The sequence below is a fragment of the Chaetodon auriga genome, chromosome 13 (assembly GCF_051107435.1).
Source record: "Chaetodon auriga isolate fChaAug3 chromosome 13, fChaAug3.hap1, whole genome shotgun sequence".
NCBI lineage: Eukaryota > Metazoa > Chordata > Actinopteri > Chaetodontiformes > Chaetodontidae > Chaetodon > Chaetodon auriga.
In genome coordinates this window covers 9928313-9949788 of record NC_135086.1, presented here as the reverse complement: position 1 = coordinate 9949788, position 21476 = coordinate 9928313, and the positions used below count along the sequence as shown (strand labels likewise).

At 42.8% G+C, this 21476-nt stretch overlaps 1 protein-coding gene across 2 annotated transcripts in view; it reads left to right on the top strand.

Annotated features, from left to right (window-relative positions):
• LOC143330439 (polyprenol dehydrogenase) overlaps positions 1 to 21476 on the top strand; it is a 43085-nt gene that overhangs the window by 9538 nt on the left and 12071 nt on the right. Inside the window, exons 1-3 of one of the 2 annotated variants that reach the window (XM_076747045.1) lie at positions 4350 to 4469; positions 5349 to 5456; positions 12455 to 12523. In XM_076747045.1, coding sequence (XP_076603160.1) covers positions 4364 to 4469; positions 5349 to 5456; positions 12455 to 12523 — 283 coding nt within the window. In that variant the 5' untranslated portion in view covers positions 4350 to 4363. Of the gene's footprint in view, positions 1 to 4349; positions 4470 to 5348; positions 5457 to 12454; positions 12524 to 21476 lie in introns of those variants that run through there. The other variant, XM_076747046.1, reaches the window with a different exon arrangement.

Here is a 21476-nt window from a genome sequence, read left to right as displayed (position 1 = left end):
TACGTTTCCTAAGTGCTGACATAATTGTCCTCCATCCTGATGGAAACTCCTATGGAGCATGCATAAGTGCATACATGCGCATAATGTGCATGGAAGTGCGGTACACTTAAGGCTCGGTCACCCTAAAATGATAACATTAAAAGTCGCCAAGCGTCCCAGTAAACCGTGTCAATGAGTGACTAGAACCCTGGAGCTGGCTCACCTGAATGGAATGCAGCCATCATTAGCGTTATGTATTCCACTTGTGCTTTTCCTGCTTTGACAAGTCAACATGTCTGCTGTGAAAAGGGTCTATAAACACACTGTATCTCCATTTTTTAAGCCATACACAAACAACATTGTAAGAACAATAAAATGTGTGTTTACAGGGAGTTGGTCCTGAAACTTTTCCTTCAGTACTTCACCAAATGTTCTCTCTCCTACTTTCCACCCTCGCTTCCGTTGGTGTTACGGATTCCCTCACATTTTTCAAACAACATGACGGCAAATGGCACACTTGCTCTACATCAACAGTGATATACAAACCCAGTGGCTTGTTTGGAAGCATTAAGCATTCCTTTGTCTCCCCCACTCTTACCACCACAGACACGCACTGCAAACACACACCTGCTGCTATTTACACACTCCAGATTTACTCCGTTTCACTCAGTGCACACATGCCTTTGTTCATCAGGTTGCAAGATAATTCCCCTCGGGGTTTGCTTTCCCTTCGTATACATGCACGTGTGCTGTCTCATTAGGGGCTGGACACTGCGTAGCCTGAGTCTCTGAGCCTTGAGTCCGTCCTTGATTTGTCTGCCTCTCAGATGGAGACGGCTTCTGTGGAAAAACTCTAAAAGAGGCAGAAGGACAGCATCAATTCACACAAGCTGTTGCACGTTGGAGCCCAAATTGCCCGTGACACACCTGGAAAATCCACTTTCTTCACAATATGACACTTCACCTGCCGTCTCCCCTGGGTGGCAGTTGATCAGCAGCTAAGACAAACGCGGGCTTAAGTGTTGAGGAACGGCGTGTCAGATCTGTCCTATTTGAAAACCTTTAGTGGCATTTTCTGCTAAAAAATATCCAATATCATCTACCTTCTCGTCTCACCAGGAATAAACCTATGTGAAACATGCAATAAAGATTACATTTGAACTGGCAGCGCACACACACACACACACACACACACACACACACACACACACACAAACACACACACACCCACACAGATCCCGTAGAGCTGTTGTCAGCCTGGATTTACAAAATAAGACAAGTTGGGCTTTGCAGCCAGCCAGTGGTTGTCATCTAAGACTAGGTGACTGTTGTTAGGAGCTATTTTGATGCTGTTCACATGTTATTTACATCACACACCCTCCTGTCACGTCCTGTTCCCAGCATGTCTCGTGTGTGTGTGTGTGTGTGTGTGTGTGTGTGTGTGTGTGTGTGTGTGTGTCCATACGTCGTCATTTGCGCGTCTGTGTGTGTTTATGTGTGTGAAGGACTGTCTCCCTGATGCCCCATCATCCCAAATAATCATCCGATAGCCATGCGTGAGATGCGATTTCCTTTAAACAATAGCAGGCCAACTCGCCTCGCTGACCCCCAACCTCTCAGGCTGTGGCAGAACAAACACACACACGCACACACACACATACATGCACACACATCCTCTCAGCTTGCAACACATTCACATTTAAATACACACACACACACACACACACACAGCCTCGACCGCTCAGCCTCCATCACAGCAGCGGTGATGACACAGTCTCTTTATGTTGCTGCTCATGCAACCGCCCTCTAAGCAGACTTTAATAACTGGTGCCAACGTCTTGTCAGCGCTGCTGTTCCAGCCTGACCCTAACTATTGGATAGAAGGCAAGACACAAACTAATACTAATGATTTCCCTGCCAAAGCGGCAAAAGGGAAGTGATTGTGAATGCCCCAGACCTGTCTTTAACATAGATGATTGTAATTTAGTTGAAATGAAGGACTTGGAGGACTTTGGTTGGCCTACTTTGAGTGCCAGTGATAATTCAGCTGGCTCTGCCCTGCTCGCCAAACACAATCCGTCACAGCAGCAGGCCGTCTGTTCACATTTGTGTTGTGTAGACAGGAGCATAGTTCCTATATTTGGCCTAAAATCTTTTTTGGTTCTGGTGTTGTCTCAGTCTTTTAGGCCGAGCATTCTGTCTTGTGGCGTGTGTCAATCACCTGTCAATCAAATGTTATGGCAGGATTTTCTGTTGAATTATGAGACGTAGTACGTAAGTGGTGCTCGTTCTGTGTCTGCTCGGCCACTGGGGCTCTAACTGCTCAAGCTGCATTTCAATCCACCTTCTTTTGTCTTGAATAGGCTAAATACTATGCTTTGTAGTACTCACATCGCAGTACAGTAATTAAAAATACTCCATTATGAGTAAAATCCCGAATTCAGAATTTCTGAAATATTAATCTGTGAAGTACCTACTAACTGCATCTGTTAAATAAAGGCAGTGAAGTAGAAATTTAAGTGGCAAAAATACAGTAAAAGTACCTCATACTTGTATTTAAGCACAACAGTGAGTAAATGTACTGATATTGTATAGAAAGTAGTCAGTGTTAAAGCCCTTTTCTATTCAACGTTATGCATATCTTGCAATGCAAACTGAAAGACCTGCTTCAAAATGCAAAGCTACTCACACATGGCAATCTATATAAAACAGCAACCAGATGTAGATTCAGTAATTACCCTTAATCAGTTTCCACTTTCGCACAGGTCGCATTGATTTAGCGATGGCCATTAGCATTTTAACATTTTGCTATGGGAAGGTGACTCAGTGCAGCAGGTGTCCTTTCATGCTATTCCCAAGAGACTGAAATAAACATTCATGCAAGATGAAAAGGTTGAATGACAACTTTGCTCTTTTAATCACTCCCTGACAGCTTCACAATCATCAATTACACACATTGGGGCATTCATGTAACTACTTTCAGCCTGTAACCACTTTCAGCTGAGCTTTTGTAGGAGGGTATGCCTTGTTCAAAAACAGGTGGGTGAATGAATTTCATTAATTTTGTAAAAACCCCACCAATGAGCATATATTTACAAGGATGCTCTCATCGTTGAAGTCTGGCTTTATTTGGCTGCTCTTTGTACTTGAGATAGCTGCTCGTGTAATTAAAAAATTCCATTTATTCACAGATAGTAACTTTGTGCATGTGACAAGTCTTTTAGCATCACTCCAGCACTGAAACAACTGAGAAATGCTGTTTTCACAAGCATCAGGGGAACTGCGTCAGTGACGAAACTTGGCTGCAGAAAATGGGGTAGACGGCTTTAACCCAGTGAAATGGTCCAAGATGTTCAGTATCAGCTGCTCACATTGTGTACTGGTGCTGATTGTCATTGTCAGTGTATGTCTGTTACTGAAGCTGTAATTAACACTGTTATGTGTAACACATTTTTATTGGAAGTTATTTACTAAGTCTAAAAAATGCACAAAATATGTGGAAAATAGATATGTATTTGTTGATAAATCATGAAATCTTGTGCAGCGAACTTGAGGCATATCATAGTTTCATGCATCAAGTCGCAGATGTTATTGGAAATCCTGCATAATTGTTTAGGGAAAACGTTGTGCTGATTAAATCAGAAGAATCAGTGCTCAGATTGCAGCAAAAAGTCACGATTTTGACAGCTGAGGTCCTACTTGACTAATTATCACAGCAGCATGACTCGCCTCTAATAAGAGTAGACTGGTGTGATGGACTCAAGTGATCCCGGGAGAGGAAAACCTAACATCCAGCAGTCAGCCAAAGTGCAGCTGCTGCAGACAGGAGCCGCAATGCTCCAGAAACATGGTCTTAAAGCCTATATATCCTGGGGAATTATGGATCAAACTCGTGTGTCATGCCTCTGTTGACTCTGCCGTGTGTGACCTATGTGGCAGCAGTTAATAAGATAGTCAGTGAGCTGAAGGGAGCAATATGCTGGATCTGCAGTGAAGGATCATACGGCACATCAAGCAGCCAAGCAGCAGCGACGACTCCTCTCCATCATACACTAATAATTCCTGCTCTGCAGATAAGTGATAGATGGGCTGCAGAGGATCCGTTTATTTTCAAGGTCAACTAGTCAGTGAGCTGTCGGAACAATTAGCCAAGTAGGCAATCTCGAGAAAAGAATATTTTTAAAAGAGGCTTCAATGTGAATGGGGTTTCAAAATAACCTTCTATACTGTCTTTCTATAGAAAATACTTACTGAAAGGTACGATAAGGAAGGGAGCGAGGATGGACGACTTCATATTGGAACGCATCCCGTAGACGGAACTGCACTTTTTCCCCGGAGCTGCTCCTCCTCTGCGCCGCTCGCTCCTTCACGGGACCAGGGAGGGATGTTGTCTGCAATTCGGTCTTATCTGCTGCCAATTATCAGACTTTACCTGCTTGGCTTGAAGGTTCTGTTGGTTCAGCTGTTCAGTGGACCTTTCAGGTTGCCAGGTCAGTGCGAGTTCAAGTTCAGCCAGGTGTCACGTTCTGTAACGGGGCAACCTAATGGTCTTATGAGTCGTGAGCGGTGGTTCATTATAAGTTAGTGGCTACAGAAGGAACATGACGTTAACTTTGCTCGTTGGTTCAGCAGTTTCCTTCTCGGTGTGAGCTGTCAACCGTGGCGGAATATCTAACGTTAACGTAATGCTAGCTATGTTAACGCTAGCTAACCTCAACGCTGGTTCAAAGTTTAGAAGTCGAAACATGAGTGAATTAAAGTGTTGTGGTGTGTATTATGATTGCCGAATTCAACAGAAGAGATTAAAGATTCATCCTCTTCTAAAATTAAGTCATTCAAAGCGTCTACATTAGTCGCCAAGTGATTTGGGTTTAAATTTCCATTTTTCATAACGCAATTTGGAGCGTATCTCGGCTACAGGTCAGTCAAGGCGCTGGATTGACAGTACGGCTGTTGAAATACGGTACATAGTTAACAGAAAGGAGCAACGACTGTCACGGTTGTTCAATAGACAGTCACAATCATAGAAAATCATTAAATTAGTTATCCACTTTCATCACGATATGCATGCACGGAAATCCCTGATGAAGACCAGTCCCTGTGAAAGCACTGCCATGCTTATTAGGGCTCAGGAAAACTAGAATATGTGTTTATTGTCTACTCATGACCTAAGAAAATAATGTTTTGTATTGCTGTATTCTTTAAATCACTACCACAGGAATTTAAAAACCTTGATTAAGTCCATCTGAGTTCCACAGGTCTAACCACAAGGACTTCTCATGTCCTGAAATAGCGGCCCATCTCCAAACAGCTTCCTTATCAAATGACATCCTCCCTGACATCTGTGTGTCCTCTTCTACCTCTGCCAGTGATGCCCAGACAAGATGGCAAGGTTGCCATAGTGACAGGAGGAGGCAGGGGAATCGGCTATGAGGTAGTCCGCCACATGGCCAGACTGGGGGCGCATGTTATCATAGGTACAGTATCAAGCACCACACCGCTGACATGCAACAGGACTGAAGGCCAACACAACAATGGCTCACACAGAAATGGATATAGGAGGCAATAATGTATACTAAGTGCAATTTTACACAGTTAGCTGGATGTTTTCACAAGTGGACTGATTATTTTAGATTTGGACTGCAGAAAAATAAGCTGATCACCACAGAGTCTGAGGTCAGAAGTCACCTGTCCGTGGCAGCAAACACGACAAAGCAGTCTGCCAAAGCACTTGCATGCAGATGTGACACTGATGGCAGAATGCAGTCTCGTCTCATCACAGATAATGGTGGGAATGCCTCAATCACTGCTTAACAGGCTGAGATTAGTCTTGCCTGGTTGTGCAGCAGTAATACAGTGAGAGCCAGAAAGACTTGTCGGGCTGCAGAGAGGACAGCGAACTGTTGTGTTATGACTTTTAGCAAGTAACACAAAAGTGCCGTGATGAGTCTCTTTTCTTGTTGAATGACAAGTTACTTTAGGAGAGAAACTGATGACTTTTTCAAAATAGCACTGGTCGAGAATACACACAGCACTGCTCAGGACTTCACTGTGGAAAGATTTCATCTTTAAACACTGTGGCCAGCGAGGTCTGTGGAAATATTAGAGGTGCATATCTCAAACTCTGGACAATTAAAATCTATTTGCATGGCTGGATTCCAAAAGAGTCGAGTGGGAGCAGTCTTTTTCAGTGTAGTGCGAGTGGGATCCGTGATCCATTTGAGATACTTGGCTTCAGATCTTCTTCTAATTAAGTAATGTGTGTTGTCGAGTCAACAAAACCTTGCATCTGCAGCTCCAGTTGTATTAAAGGCGTCCTCTCTGTGTGCCTGCTTAAAAGCCTGTCGCTGTCAGAGATCCTTACTTAGTATCAGGCGGTCAACAGTGCGTTCAGATGCCCCTCGACACCCTGTTGATCCATCTTAAGGTTCAGAATAACATCAGCACAGTTTGTTTTCATCGTTAGGAAATATGTGTGATGCTCCACTGTGAGATTATGGAAAGACTTTTTGAGCTCTGCAGGGATTGAAAGACTGTTATCAAACTGAGTGTTAAATGCAAATTTAGGATCATGAGAGGCTGTTTTGCATCAAACAAGGTCTGGTATTGTTCCATTAATTATTGAGTAATATTTATGGCTTGCAGATAAGTGCAATACAACAAAGTCTTACAACGGAAATGGCTAAAATGCTTTATACCATGACTTCTTGTGCTGGATGGGACACTCTGCAAGCGGATGAAATAAAATACAAATAACATAATTGATACTGAATAAATAACCGTAAAATGTTTGATACAAAAACAGATATAAAACATTTACTTATTGTTAGATATTAAACATTAACAACAGTATTTCTGTATATATTTGTGTGTGTGTACTGTATATAGTCATCTGAATGGACTCCTGTTGTCCATCTACAGTATACGCCCGTCTTTCTTCCTTCTTTGAAGAGCGCTCTCACTAAGATGATGCACCACATCAATCACTCACTTTCCCCACATCCCCGGAGCCACTTGCTTAAATATGTTGATCGCTGCACCTCTGATGTCTTCCCTGTCTTTCTCCTTCAAGTTATGCAGTTCAAGGCTCCATCTGTGATTAACGCTTCGGCTCCTTCACACACTTCAGCATTTTGTTGAGCCCTCTGACTCGAGGCTCTGAAGTGAATTGTGTTGTGCACGTTGAGGAATGCGTAACGAGGCCTTTTTCCGAGCAGGGAGCGTGTTTTTCTCTCAGACAGACGGATTCGTTGTCATATCTGCGCTCGCTGCTGTAATTTTCTCATGCGCCCTCCAGACTGTTACAGGAGGAGCCTCTTGCTGTAAGAGAGTTTTGTATTCTGGGTGTGACACTGCTGTGTTGTTCCCAGTGAGCCAAGGCGTGGAAGTTTCTCCTTGGCGATTTAGTTTTCGATGCTGATATATGGCGTGTGTACAAGAGTTAGCTTCACAGGTTATCTGTGGGTAATGGATCGCAAATCCCTGGGATCTCACGGTTTGGAGTCATGGATAGGATGATTTCTTTAGATCAGCAGAAAATAAATCAGTTGACAAGAAGAGCTTGGGAAAACAGCTGATGTGTGGAGCAGTGACAGGCCGATCATAATGAGCGGGATCTGCAGCTGTTCGTCTGCTGATCGCTTGCATCCAGAGAGGCAGGAGGGCCAAGATGACATCCTGTTTAATCGTCTGCATTTTGCTTTGTTCTTTTGTCCGGAGGGTTTCGCAGGGAATTTATGTTTTGAGGAAGTCCATTTTCCTTTTCATCTAAGATTTCTCCCAGCAGCATGCCACCACTGGCAGCTGAGCTAACTGCCATTAGCGTCTCCTCAAATGTACACTCCCGTGAGGCTTGATGTCATTTCTGCTGCTCCCATGAAACTAATAGGATACTCTTAATTCTCTGTTGGTAGTCTACGGTTACTGGGTTTGGGTTTATCTAAACTCAATCATCAGGTCGTCAGAGTAAACCACAGACTTGACTTGTGGTCGTGAAGGGAGTGTTTCACTTGTACCAGCTCATCAGGGATTTTACATTGAACATTGTGTATGAATACCCACTTGAACAATATTACCAAAGTCACATAATACAGAGAATAAAATACAGGTGAAACATCAGGATCTGCATTAATTGCAACTGCTAGTTGGTCAAAATGAATGTTGTATTTTCATTACCAACTTTTTTTTTTGTGTATGTAATATGCCTTTTACTAATGCTTTTCCTCTATTTTAGTTTTTCCCCAGAGACAAAGACAGCAGTGGTTTAAGGCATAAATTAAAAAAAATACTAAATAAATCAAAATTATGCAGTTTCTTCAGCTGCAATAGAGAAGTGCAGCAGGGGAATCGGACGTTTGACATTAAATAAGCAGAAAACTGAAGTCAGTGAGTGCGATTGTTTTTTGTACAGATAATTTACACTTTAAAGAAATTTGATTTCATGGTGAAAAGCCTGCACGTCGCTGCACGGCAGTCTGAAAATTAAGTATAAAAACTACATTTTATAAAAGTCGGTTAACTCCTTCAGAGTCACATCGATCAACAGAAAAATGATTGGCAGCTATTTTGATCATTTGAGGCCACAGTGATAAACGCTGAAAGGGGCCCCTAAAAAAAACAACAACAACTCTTTCAATGCTGTGAAAATATAAGTATTTATTGATTTGTTTGTATTTCATAAAAGCCCTTTTCCACTGCAGGATCTAAACACCTCCAAGATGCCGGGACGTGCGCAGAACAGCAATATGTTCTCACGAGCTCGGTTTCCATGGCAAGCCTGCATTTCCCATTCAGTTCACGAGCTTCAAAACTTTGAAGAAAACTCTGCTTTATTCATTCAGCGTGTATACCGCAAAGTCAATGTCAGAGTATCCGCCGAGACGGTTTGAGCAGAACATAAATGAGACTTGAGCCCGACGTATGATAACACACAAGATCAATACATGAAGAACTTGATTAAGTGTCTGTTGTCGTCGCAGACAATCCACTGAGTATTGAAGCTGATCCCGCAGGACGCGGACTGTATCTCAAATATCTCCGACCTGTTGAGATAATTCATGAAGTGAGAATATTTATGGTAAAGTGGATCCGTCTCTGGTAATGGAGTAGATGCATATTTCAGGTGGAGTGGTAGCATAGAGCCCCTGTGAGGAGAGTTTGTGATTCGAGCTCCCGCACTGTCAAATACCTGAGTTGGATGTTAACCAGCGTGTAATTGCGTTTGAAGTGTTTTTGAGTAGATTTGGATTCAAAATGACGCCTTTCGGAGTCTTTTTAAGATCAGATAATGAACCTTAAATTAGTTTTGGGTTGGAAAATGTCGAAAAAAGAAAATAAGACGAGCAGAAATTAGCTTGTGTTGAATAGAGGAACGCATCAGTGCAACGAGAATGACTGGAAAGATGTGAATTACTGCGCACATGCATGTTACGCGAGGAAACCCCAGTGCAGCCCCAAGTCCAAAAAAAAAGTCCTTCTTGACATATACTCAATTGAAAACAGTTCAAAGACAGTATATTTAACGTTTAACCTCATCAGCTCCAATGATTTTGGTAAATATCTGCTTATTCTGACTTTGACGGATGGAGCGAGGTTCACCACTTTGTGAACACATGATCGTATGAAGGATAGAAGGGAACGCGGCGCTGTAATGCGTCGGCTTTGTCGAGGCATAAAAGTCTCTCACCTAAATATCAGAATAGGACGGTTAGTTTGTAATTCAGATATCTTAAAGAAATCAGTATTTGCATGCTTCTTGTTTCCAGTGCCAACCTCCTACAGATCATAAAACCATGAAATGTAGGAGGTTGGCTGCGGGTTTATGTAACACATTGTGATATGTGGGATTGATAAATTGGGCTCGCAGAGGACGTCATATCTGTCCTCTAAAATCTACATTATTGCATTAACGATAGTGGAAGAAAAAGACCTTTGGAGGCCAAATTTGTCAAATGAGACTTGATGAAACTTATCAGTGAACAGTCAGTCACACAGCTGTGATGAGTGTGTCCTGTCCCATTAACCAGAAAGTACAGATTTATCAGATTTACAGTGGGAAATGTGCTCATCCTTTTACACCAGAGAGCCAGGTCTTGTCAGTGGTGAGAAATTGCTGCTCTCTTACACTAAGAATGGACAGCAGGGCGCACGTAGAGCCCACAGTACTGATAACTTATATGAAACCTCCACCTTTTGGTAGCACAAAACACACATGCCAGATGCAGAAAGAATGTAAAAATTGAGTCCAACTGAAAAGTATAAAGGAAAAAGTTTCAAATTGAACTTAATTTACAATTTCTTTTAAGTCCATATTTTAAAGGAGCAGTTGAAATTTTTGAATAATATCATGTCTGTGTATTAAAAATCTTTAGGCTAGCTTAGCATAAAGACAGGAGGCAGGGGAAAACAGCTAACCTTTAAAGCTGAACACAAGTTGTCACGGTGAAGTTGCCAGATTTGGTGCAGTCACGCCTCTACCGAGACTAAAACCAAAACCTCACTGGCTCACTGACCATATCTGGCAACCCAGGCTGTAACCGGAGATGCTGTTGTTTGAAGAAATAGCTCCAACATCTGTATAAGTCAGCCTAAAATGTGTTGCATTTGCAGGTTAAACAAGTTAAATGTATGAAGAAGACAGTTTTAGTTGCGTCTCCAGCTCTGTAGTGAACACACAGACACGACATTAATATCATTATTATTATTATTGTTATTACAGGTGTGAGGTAAGGTTTCCCAGTATGACGCGTTCGTTAGGACTTTCTTGGTCTGTGTCACGCTCGGTTCATCCATTTGTTCAGCTGCAGCAACATTATTAAAGTGAATTAATTAGGTTACAATTTTAACCCCAGCCCAAAATATTTAGTAGGCAAATTAATACCTCTGGGCATGTTTTTAATCAGCGGCTATTTTAGTGGAGAACTTTGATACGCAGCGTTCTCACTGACTGTTGGTCCACAAGCAGAGACGCCTGTTGAAGAGCGACTGTTTGTCCAAGAGAAGAAGAAAATCAGCGCGAGGTCACCGTGTGTTTGTGCGTGTTTGTGCGACCCCGGCGGCACGTCGCCCAGCAGAGCTGCATCCTCCGGCGCAGCCTGAACCGCACTGCATCAGGCTAAATGATGCTGTGCCCTTGGAAAAGGCCTGTGTGATAATCCAAGATTAGTGTGTGTGTGTGTGTGTTTGTGTGTGCGGAGAGGAAATGAGAGTGTGCGTATCAGCTGTTTGTGTGGGTGAAAAGAGAGTTTGCACGTGTGTGTGTTCTTACAGTACGTGTGCGTCACCGTACAGCAAATCGTTGCATTTTGGAAGCTGGAACAGTTAATGTTTTAATGTTTTGTCAATCAGCGTCTTATCGATTGACAAATCGCTCGATCGACGAGTTGTCAGAAGTGATTTGTCGGCAGCGAGAGTATCAGATCATCTGTCTGTGTTTCCCGGTGGCCTCTGAGTGGTGCTTTTTGTAAACCAGGGTCAATAAATGAGACACCAGCTTTCCTTCTCTTTCCCCTCCATTTGTCTTTCTCATATTCTCGCCTTCTGTTTCAAAGTGTTTTCTTCTCTCTCTCGTAGCGGCGGCCTTCATTTGTATGCAGGCATCCTCTGTAAACGCAGAGTCTGTCCTAGAGTCATAGAGTCAATGACGGTATGTTTCACCGGGGCATCTGAGCGTGTTAAAAAGCTATTAAAAAGCCGACTGCGCTGTATCTGATGTTCAAGTAACACACGGTTTTGTTGTTTCTGGTCCACTGACCCATTGTTTAACACGCATGTTGTTTAATAAAAATGGGGATATACATGAGATGTTGTCAGGATTTTATTGATACAGGACTCCCGTTGTAAAGTTTTGGTGTAGATTTTTGTCAGTGTTGCTTGAATCATGGCGTCGTTTAGCTGTCAGGCTCACTTTTTGTTAGAGCTGCAACTCTTAGATTAAACATCAAGGATTAGGTTAATTGTGATTGTTTTGATTAATCACTTTGGGTCAAAAATATGAATGTTTTCTGGCTTCTTTACTCCTCTGCAACAGTAAACTGAACATCTTTGGTTTGTGGCAAAAACATTTGAGGTCGTTTTTCTCAATTTTCTGACATTTTATGGACCAAACAACTGATCGATTAATCAAGATAATGACCGATTAATTGTCAGTGAAAGCGGTCGCTCGTGGCAGCCCTACTTTTTGTTTTATATCTTATGCATATTTGATGGTATAATTAATTGTATTTTTAAAGTACTGTGCAGTCTTTGAAGCCAGGGGAGCAGCTCATCCTCAAGGGCTAAATGGTTGTATCAAGTCCTCTTTCCATTTGAAAGTATTTCTTGGAAATACGTTTTTACAAGATGAAAGAACACAGGAAATAAAGGAGAATCAGTATTATTTTATTTGAGGCCTGTAAGGGCTTGTAAGGCATTGCATTAATCTGTGTGTGTGTGTGTGTGTGTGTGTGTGTGTGTGTGTGTGTGTGTCCTCTTTCAGGTGGGAAGGATGAGCAGGAGGGTCTGGCGGCCGTCAGAAGGATCTGTGAGGAGTACAAAGAGGCCAAAGGTAACATGCGAACATGTCGGAGGACGCGCGCACACACGCAGGCGCACATGTGTGTGGTTGTTTTCGTGTGCCGGTGTTGAAGATAAAGGGCAGAGCTGCAGCAGTGCGTCTCTGGTTTTACAGTCAGGTGTACAAACACACACGGCTTCCATGCTGGCTTTACAATGTCAGGCGTGTTGATGCGCCGTGAGGAAGAGGAGGGTACAAGGGAAAAGGCCACGTGAAGAAGAAAAGGTAGGGTAAGTCGAGCAAACTGCGAGAGAGGAGGACGTGGAGGGAGGCGGAGGGGTGGAGGAGAACATGATGAATGAGCAAATATAGGACAATAAGAGAGGGAAAAAGAAAGACGAGGTGGAGTTAAAAAGGAGGAGCAGAGGAGGTGATGGAGATGGGAGGAGACAAACGATGCGGCGAAGAGATTTATTACTTCATTGACTGAAGCTTACAGTGTTCTCTGTTACTCCCATGTTGAGAAATTGACTCAGCTGACCTTCACAGCACCATAAATTCCACCATAGTCTCATGACTAAAAAGCCTCGTAAGTTATTCTTTCGGTAAAAAACGGCCTTGAGTCTGGAGCACCGCGCAGGGCTTGTCGGCGGCTGTTTACCTCGGGGGATGTTCAGAGATTTGTACTAATGTAAAAATCAGCAGTTGTTTAATTATTGATGGGTCAGATCTTAAAGGAAAAATGAAATTTACTCTCATGACACTCCAGCGTAGTATCGCTAAATATTTCCCCCCTTTCCTAACAGAGTGCACACCTGCGGTCAGACATATTTATAGAAGTGGCGTCTAAACCTCGAGGCGCAGTCGTTCCGTGACGGGCTGTTCACACATACGGACCGTCATTCATTATGAATGGGACCAGGCGTTACGTGTTGTCACGATACCAGAAGTTTAAACTGGGATACGACAGCAAAAAGGAAAAAAAAGAACGATCACAGCGTTGGTAGAGAAGAAGCCATTGAACACTTCTCAACAGATCTGAAACGGTCGAGGACCAGCTGATCTTCTTCCCCATTCTCTTCCTCTGTGCAGCTTTGGTTGAAAGTCCGATTGTAAATCTGTCAAAGTATCGATACTTTTGACAGCTTTAAAAGGCGCCCAGCGGCACGACAGAGGAAAGTTTAGAGGAGCTCAACTTTATGCAGATGTACTCCGACACAATCGCACTCGTTCTGCTGCACACAGAAACAGAAGCGTGGAGTCTTTCCATTTCCTTTGGGTGCCATTGTTGTTTTAATACTGTGGACCGCACAAATACAAAAGACGGCAAAAAGGCTGTTCTGGAGTCAGCAAAGCAATCTGTACAAGAAGTAAACATCTTGTGTGTGTGTGTGCAGTGCATCAGAACACAGCTGCACGCTCAGCATTACGCTCAGGTTCACGAGAGGCCCGAGAGTCCCCGCTTTGCATCTGTGTGTGCAAACGCAGAGTGACATTGATTGACTGATACCTGAGAGCTTGATGAAGCAGCCTCAGCTTTGTCCTTCCCTTTTTCAAACTGGCCAAATAGCCATCTGCCATTAGCAATTTCAGCTTTACGAGTGCTGTGCTAACCTCATGAGTGCTATTGGCAAGCTGCTGCTGCTGCTGTGTTTGTCCCAACAGGAGGTGTTTTAACAAGCTATGCTATCATCCATGAGTCCATTTTAGCATGACAAATGACCAGACTGTTAAGATTCATGGCAGCGGGAAGCAGATATACCCAAGCTAACACAATGGTTTGTTCAAAACTGTCAATATTTCATGACAGCCAGATGGTGCAGTGTTTGAAATCTGAATTTTGATGATAAACAGTGGGGAGTTAAATCATTGCTCTTATTGGTAGATCAGTTTGTACTTACACAAAGGTGACCAGGCTCAGTTAAATTACATTTTGGCCAAAAAAAACTACCCTACAAGTCCAAACAAGTACCAGGAATACGTTTTGTTTTCTTCAGTTTCGTTAAGTTAATCTTAATTGTTTGCAGAGTAATAAAGATCCTGTGCGCGTTACTTGCACGAAGACCAGTTCTGTCTTTTATTTTTGCCATAATCTGCTTTCGGTGTGCATTTCATTTCTCCTAAATACACATTTTCCCTGGCTTGTAATTGAAAATGAGTCAATTGTCAAGAGGAAGGACGGTTCATTAACTCACGCTTTGCTGAATTAGAAAGTTGAAAAGAAGCGAAATCTGCCCTTCTGCCTGCTGATTAGCGCTAATTTCATGACCTTGTGTGAACATGCTGTTTTCTTGTTGCCGATTCATCATTACCAGGTCAATAAAACTCACTGATCATCAGATAACAGCAAACCGTACTGAGTACAGTTTCCACGTGGTGCTGAATGAAGCGCTGCCCGATGGGAAGCGAGCCGTGGTTCGTCTCGCTCGGCCTCGCAGTGGAGAGCAGCGGAGAGCCGGCTGGCTGCGCCCCTGCTTATGTGTAAGTGGCTGTCAGGTACAAAGACAGCGGCCGTGTAGCTGGTGTCATTGAAGTCGATTTCCCTGGACGGGGCCGTGGTGGAATTGATTACTTCTTTTGTAATTGGCAGGCACTGAGGCATAGGGGACAAGGGGGGTGTCTGTAGCCAGATGCTTGTGCACTGAATGAGAATGTGTTGATGTGTGTGTGCGTTTGAATGAGACGGTAATGGATTCTCATTAGTATGTGAGGCAGGAGCTTTAAACATCTCTCTCCAAAACGCCCTTTGGCATCCTTCCTAGTGTTTGCACATTTGTCTGTTGTGAGAAATGGGAGACAGCTGATAATATACATGTGGGCTGCAGAGGTGGTTCTCAGACTGGGGATCTGTGGACAGTTGCACACCTTCAGGGGATTTCAAGGTGTCAACAATGAGCGAGAATCTGGTTTCAGAGAAAGTGTGATGATTTATTTTACAGAATAGAAAAGACAGAGTTCACTGGAGCTGACTTTGAACACGAGGGAACGCTCGGTCTTATGTTCTTAATTGTGGACATTAGTGAATGATCATGCTAATGGAGAACTTGCCACCTCCGCTGTAGAGATTTGGGAAATGCAGCCGCAGCAAAGCTTTATTTATCAGGGTAAGCAGCACGAGCCTCCAAAGCTCTCCATACAAAATTAAATTTTTCATAAATAATTTGGAACTCTTATCTCTGAGTCTTCCTGAAAGCAAACACTGAAATTAGCCGCCTGAACGAGCTCTTGCAGCTCACTGAATAGGGATCTGCTTCCAGGTAAACTAAAACAAAACCAGCCGCCTGTTCATCTGCACGCGTCTGTTTGTTTACATGTGTTCCTTCAAAGGAATGCTTTGACTTTTTTGGGAAATGCACTTCATGACCTTTCTTGCCAAGAATTCGACGAAGTGAATGACACCACTGAAACATCGGTCTGTTAGACATGAAGCATGTCCCTCAACTTCATATTGAAACAGTACTAAAAGGTATTTTTGTGTTGTACTCCTCTGCACACATGTATGTACTGATATATTGTATGTTTGTGTGTATTTTTGTATGTGAAGGTGCGTTTGGTCTCATCTGATATCATGGTGTCGCTGGTGTAACAAAGGTGCAGTCCCTAGAAAATGTCAAGTACAATCCTGTGGAAATATGCTAATGAAGGTAGACTGCAAGTGGGCTTTAGTCAATGAGGCTTAAAGCATTTTACTTTAAATTATAAACATACACACACACACACACACACACACACACACACACAGGCAGATAAAGGGTATTTCTGTATTTTTGCCACAGGCAGCGCTGTCTGTCCACTAACTTTAGTCACGGTGCACTTGAAAGCAACACTTTGTGCCTCAAACCATAGGCCTAGATTAACAGTGTGAAGCAAGGGAACCTGTGTGTGTGTGTGTGTGTGCGTGTGCGTGCGTACGCGCATGTGTGTTTATCTGCTTAACACACGTAACATTTCCTCGCTTAGGTAACCCAGCTGCTCCCCCCCTACGAAAACTGCTGTTATTTTGCCTAAGCTCTTTCACTCCAATTAACGTCATTTTTAGTCGCCTTTGTCTTTATTCAGTTCAGTCATAAGAGTAATTGAACCAGTTTATAGAAGCATAACTTTGTTGGAATATGTTCTTTTATGAAAGGATGAGCATGACTTGGTGTTGGTGTTGCATATAGTTTCTGAGTGTGTGTGTACAACATATGTATAATGTGGGTGTTTGTGGTCATGGCTTTGGAGAGTGTCATGCCTTTGACACTACAAGCTGGAGTCGACTGGGGCACATCAGGTGAATGAAAATGTGTGTGGAGGAGCCAACGCTGGCACGACGCCCAGACCTAATATTCATGGATATCACTGCATTGTTTATCAGTTAGCTCAAAGTGAAACTATTTATACTTTTTGTTTTTCCTGTGTCACCTCATAATAGATGGCTTCAGAGGGAACGGTCCATTCATCCTTTTTGAGTTTTCTCACTTTATTCACACAGTGTTGAACAGAGGAAGAGAGGCGAGGTGAGGGGGATGTGACCCAGCATATGGCTTAAGATTCAGTATTTTCGACTTTTACTGCGAAAACTGATCGTCCAAACAAATCTGAAGATGGCCACTCACATTTGACCTCGTGTCCAAACATCGCTGTGAGATCCTTGGCAGTTAAGTTTTTGCCAAAAATCAAGGTGTTCACAGTCAGTTTTGAAGCATGTGGGTAATGAAAGATCTGCAGCCTTCTGGCAAGCAGAAGGGAAATTTGATGTGTTTCGCCAGCGATGCATTTTAATATCAGATTCAGGTGTAATCCCGCTTAATCATATCTACTGTAGACACAATCAGGACACAAGATTCATGTTAAAGCCAGGTGGAAAGAGGGGATTTACGGTTTTAAGAGAAGCAGGCGGTCTTCTCTCATCATTTTTTAAAATTGTATTTATTTTTTAAAGTTATTCATTTTTGCGAAGAAATGCAAATAGAGCAGAAGAAGATACTGCAGCATGAAATTGGACTCTCGTGCTTGAGTTTTGAGTATGAGGCGTTGGCGTTAGCCGACTTACATATTAATTACCTGCTGTTCAGGATGTAGACTGTGCTCGTATTTGTTGGGAGGCGGTCTGTGTTTAAAGTGCAACAGAGGATGTGAAAGTGGGATTTTGGTGGATGTGTACTGTTGCGTACTGAAGCCTGGCTGGACAAAGTACTCCGGGGTGCATTTGTCCCTCTTCACGAAATCTTATCACAGTCGGACCGAGCGAGATGAAACAGGTTTCATGCTGCAAAAGTGGCACAACATGTTTCAGTTCACCGCCTGAGCTGTTATCTCAGCGGCACATTTAGTTCAAATAGATTCAGCTTTGAAAACTGGTGGGTGACTTTCCGTTGCATTATTCAGGCTAAAACATTAGTGCACATACGAAAAGTCACAATGAAACTCTGTCTGAATTCAACGAATAAACACATTTAGTTTTATTGGAATAGTTCATATGCAAGAAGAGCTAAACGTCATTCTTAAAACGAATAAACCAACACGTATGTGGTTGATATTTCCTGGAGGACGCACTGAAAAAAACATGATTTATGACATTTAAAAATATTTGAGATACCAAAAAAAACAAAAACAGTTTGATTCACGTGCCGTGGAGTGCACAAAAAAACATGCTTTAGAAAAAGAAGTGAATAAAATCATTCATTCATTCTTTCCCTTTTCTCTTGTTAGCAGGATTATTCAACCTAAAAGCTGAAAAACCTCTAGAAGCCCAGTATCAATTAAATTAATTTGGAGTCATTTTTTATTTTTCAGTGGCTCTTGTGGTGCTGCAGTGGCTCTGATTGTGCACTGATGTGGCAGGAGCCATTTCTAATCACATTTAGAGTTCAAAACGACGTCTGACACACACGTCTGCTTTTCCATCCACAAAGAGCATCGAGTGGAGATGCAAAGACAGCTGTTTGTGAGGCAGAGGAAGTGGAAAAGGGGGAGAGGAAGACGATGGTCCACAAGCTCTGAAGCTTAGAAATCGTTAGTCGTCCATGAAACAATCCTTTGACTTCTGCCCCCTTCAAGACTTCACAAGTCATAAATGTGACATGGTGCATTCAAGTGTCTTTGTATGGAAGTAATACCAAAAAGCACACTGCGGCAAAAAAATCAGTTGTGTTGTGAAGCAACAGTAAAGCAGGATGGAGAAACAGCAACCAAATGGCACCTCCACCTTTCACCTGGAGCAAACATTTTGATTTGACGTAGTTAAATAATTAAGGACAGCTCTGTCCTGTTTAAGTGTCCCAGTGAGCCGTGACGGCGTGACAGCGAGCCAGCGCGCACAAAACCACGGCTCTGACACTGAAGCAGCGAAATGGAACTCAGCCGCCATTCATTTTATTATTTATACCTGAGTTCTTTCCTAAATGTCTGAATGTCTGTCTTTAATAACACAATTAATGAAGGCTGAGGAGGAAAACATCAAAGAAGAAGTTGCCCTTTAACAGGAATGTGCCACAAATTTCACTTTATTCCAACGAATTAATAAGACGGGTACCAATAAATTTTCTTGAATCACTTGTTACCAGTGATCATCTCAGTGCACATACACATTGCTTGTCAGTTTAGATAACTGCACCATGTCATTAAACTGTAAATGGAATGATTACAGAGCATGGTGTTATCGTACATGAATAACAGTAAAACTGGTTTTTAGACCATTTGAAAAAGCAGAATGTGACAGTTTAAAATTAGGAACTGACAATTCATTAAGTTAATGTCAAATTAAAAAATGAGAAATTACATTAAAGTAAGACGGCTAAGTTATGCAAATGCTGAAAATATGGACATAGCGTGCTCATAACTCGTGCAAAATGAACAACCATATGAGGAAGATTTTATGCTTCTTGACTTTTTTACTCTCCATCACTGAGAAGTAAGAAAACCATAAACTGGCGTGCCAGACAAAATGTCTACCTGTCCCTGTTTTATTAAACCACTTTAACACTTATATTAAAAGACTCAAACCCACTTTGCTCTTACATTAACTTAAAATTGAGTTGCAGCTCACAGCTGAACTTAACAAGCAGCTCGAGCAGTAATGCTGATAAATTAGAAAAGGGGCGAGGGATGGAGGAAAGGATCCGGCGGGTCTTATGTGTGCGTCTCCAAAGGCACTTCCTGTTGTCAGTTTCATATAATGCCTCTGTAACAAAAACACGGCCCGTGTGCGTTTGACTGTTGAGTCGAGGAAGCCGAGCTTTATAGGAGATCCTGGGGTCTTAATTGAGGGCTGGCAGCAGCCGGACCGTACCCGATCGATGGCATTTCACTCCCACCGGGCTTTTTTTTATATGACTGGCCTATCTGAAAGGACCCGGCCCCAGGGGAGCCAGCTCAAGACGACAGGAGAGGACTGACTGGCAGAGAACACACACGCGTGCACTCACACACACACACACACACACCTATTCTCTGGCTAACAAACAGTTGGTTGCTTGCAAACAATCCAAATACACACACTGAGATATACTCATGCGTATGGTCACTCAAATGAACAAACTGGCTTTGTCTGCCTCTGTCTTTTTCCTTTCTCCTGCTCTCTCTCTCTCTCTCTCTCTCTCTCTCTCTCTCTCTCTCTCTCTCTCTCTCTCTCTCGTGCACACACAGACACACACTCTCAGCAGGAGGTGAGTGGCATGGCTTGGAGATAAGGCCGCTATCAGACCTTCATCGCGGACGGCTGCACTCTCATCTGTCACAGCGGCCTTTTTTCGATATCAGCTCCATCAACCCTCCTTCCTCCCACTCCTCTCTCAGTCCTTGCTCAGTCTTTGTTTTATTATGTTTGACCCTCTGCAGCCTTACTGGAGTTGTTAGCTGCTAGATAGAAACAATGCATTATTTCTTGATGTTTGTCTCCTTTGTGTACGATGGCAGTGCACTCGTGTTTCAGTGCTTTGGCAGCAGCTGTTTAGCCCAAGAGGATTTGTCAAATACTGAAGGAGTCAGGTGGGAGTTTGAGGCCAATATGATGAGAGTATTATTAAAAACCGTGGATGAGGCAGCTTGAGGCATATATATCAGTATGGTTGACCTCCCAGTTCCTCATTTACCATTCTCACTGCTCTCTCTGATGCTGCGATATAGAGATTAAGCCCCGTCACCTGCACATCCGGAGTACGTTAGAGATGAAAACAATGCCACCGCTGTGTATTATAACTCCACTGTTTCCCCTGCCAGCCTGAGGCGACACATAGAAAACAAACACGTCAGCTTGTTGCAGTTGCAAACAAACAAACTGAAGTACGGCGCAAGGGACCGTCATTCAGTTAATATGTTTTACGTTGTTGATATTTGTCTTCATCGATGTTTTTGATGAAGGATGGCAGGAGGCTTATCAGTGCCATTTGGTTTAGAAATTTTACAAACAAGAAAAAAAAAAACATGTTACAAATAGGACATGCAGTTTTTCTTGTCTGAATGCGTTTTTCCCTTAGAGAGGCGCAAGGAAATGAAATCCTGCAGCATACACGGCGAGGAGGATTTAGGGCGGAGGTACAATTTAAAGCATTTCTTGAAGAGATGAGATTTCAATTTGCCTTTCAAGATGAGGAATGACAGTCCTGTGGATTGGGAAGGTCATTCGATCGACGGAGGGCCCGTTGGGAAAAGAGAGATGAACATTTACTTTTATTCATCGCAACAGTAAATAAAAGGAGCAGACAGACAGGGCTAAAAACAAAGTCCAAACACAAAGCTGCAGGGCTGGCCAGAAAGAAGAACGAAACATCCAACCGTAATTAAATGAACCCAGAAAATTTTAAGTAGCTTTGACTCTGACATCCCTCCAGTTGCAGATTTTTTTTTTTTTGCTTAATTCTAACAAACTGCTCAGATTTGTTAAAGGTTAAAGGGGCACAAGAGGGTCGAAGGGGACCACATGTTGAATCTTGGCAAAAAGACCAAAAATTTAACCTCAGGCTGCCAAGAGACGGATCAAGTGCCGGTAAAAGTTCACTCGGAGTTCTCTGAAAAGTGCACA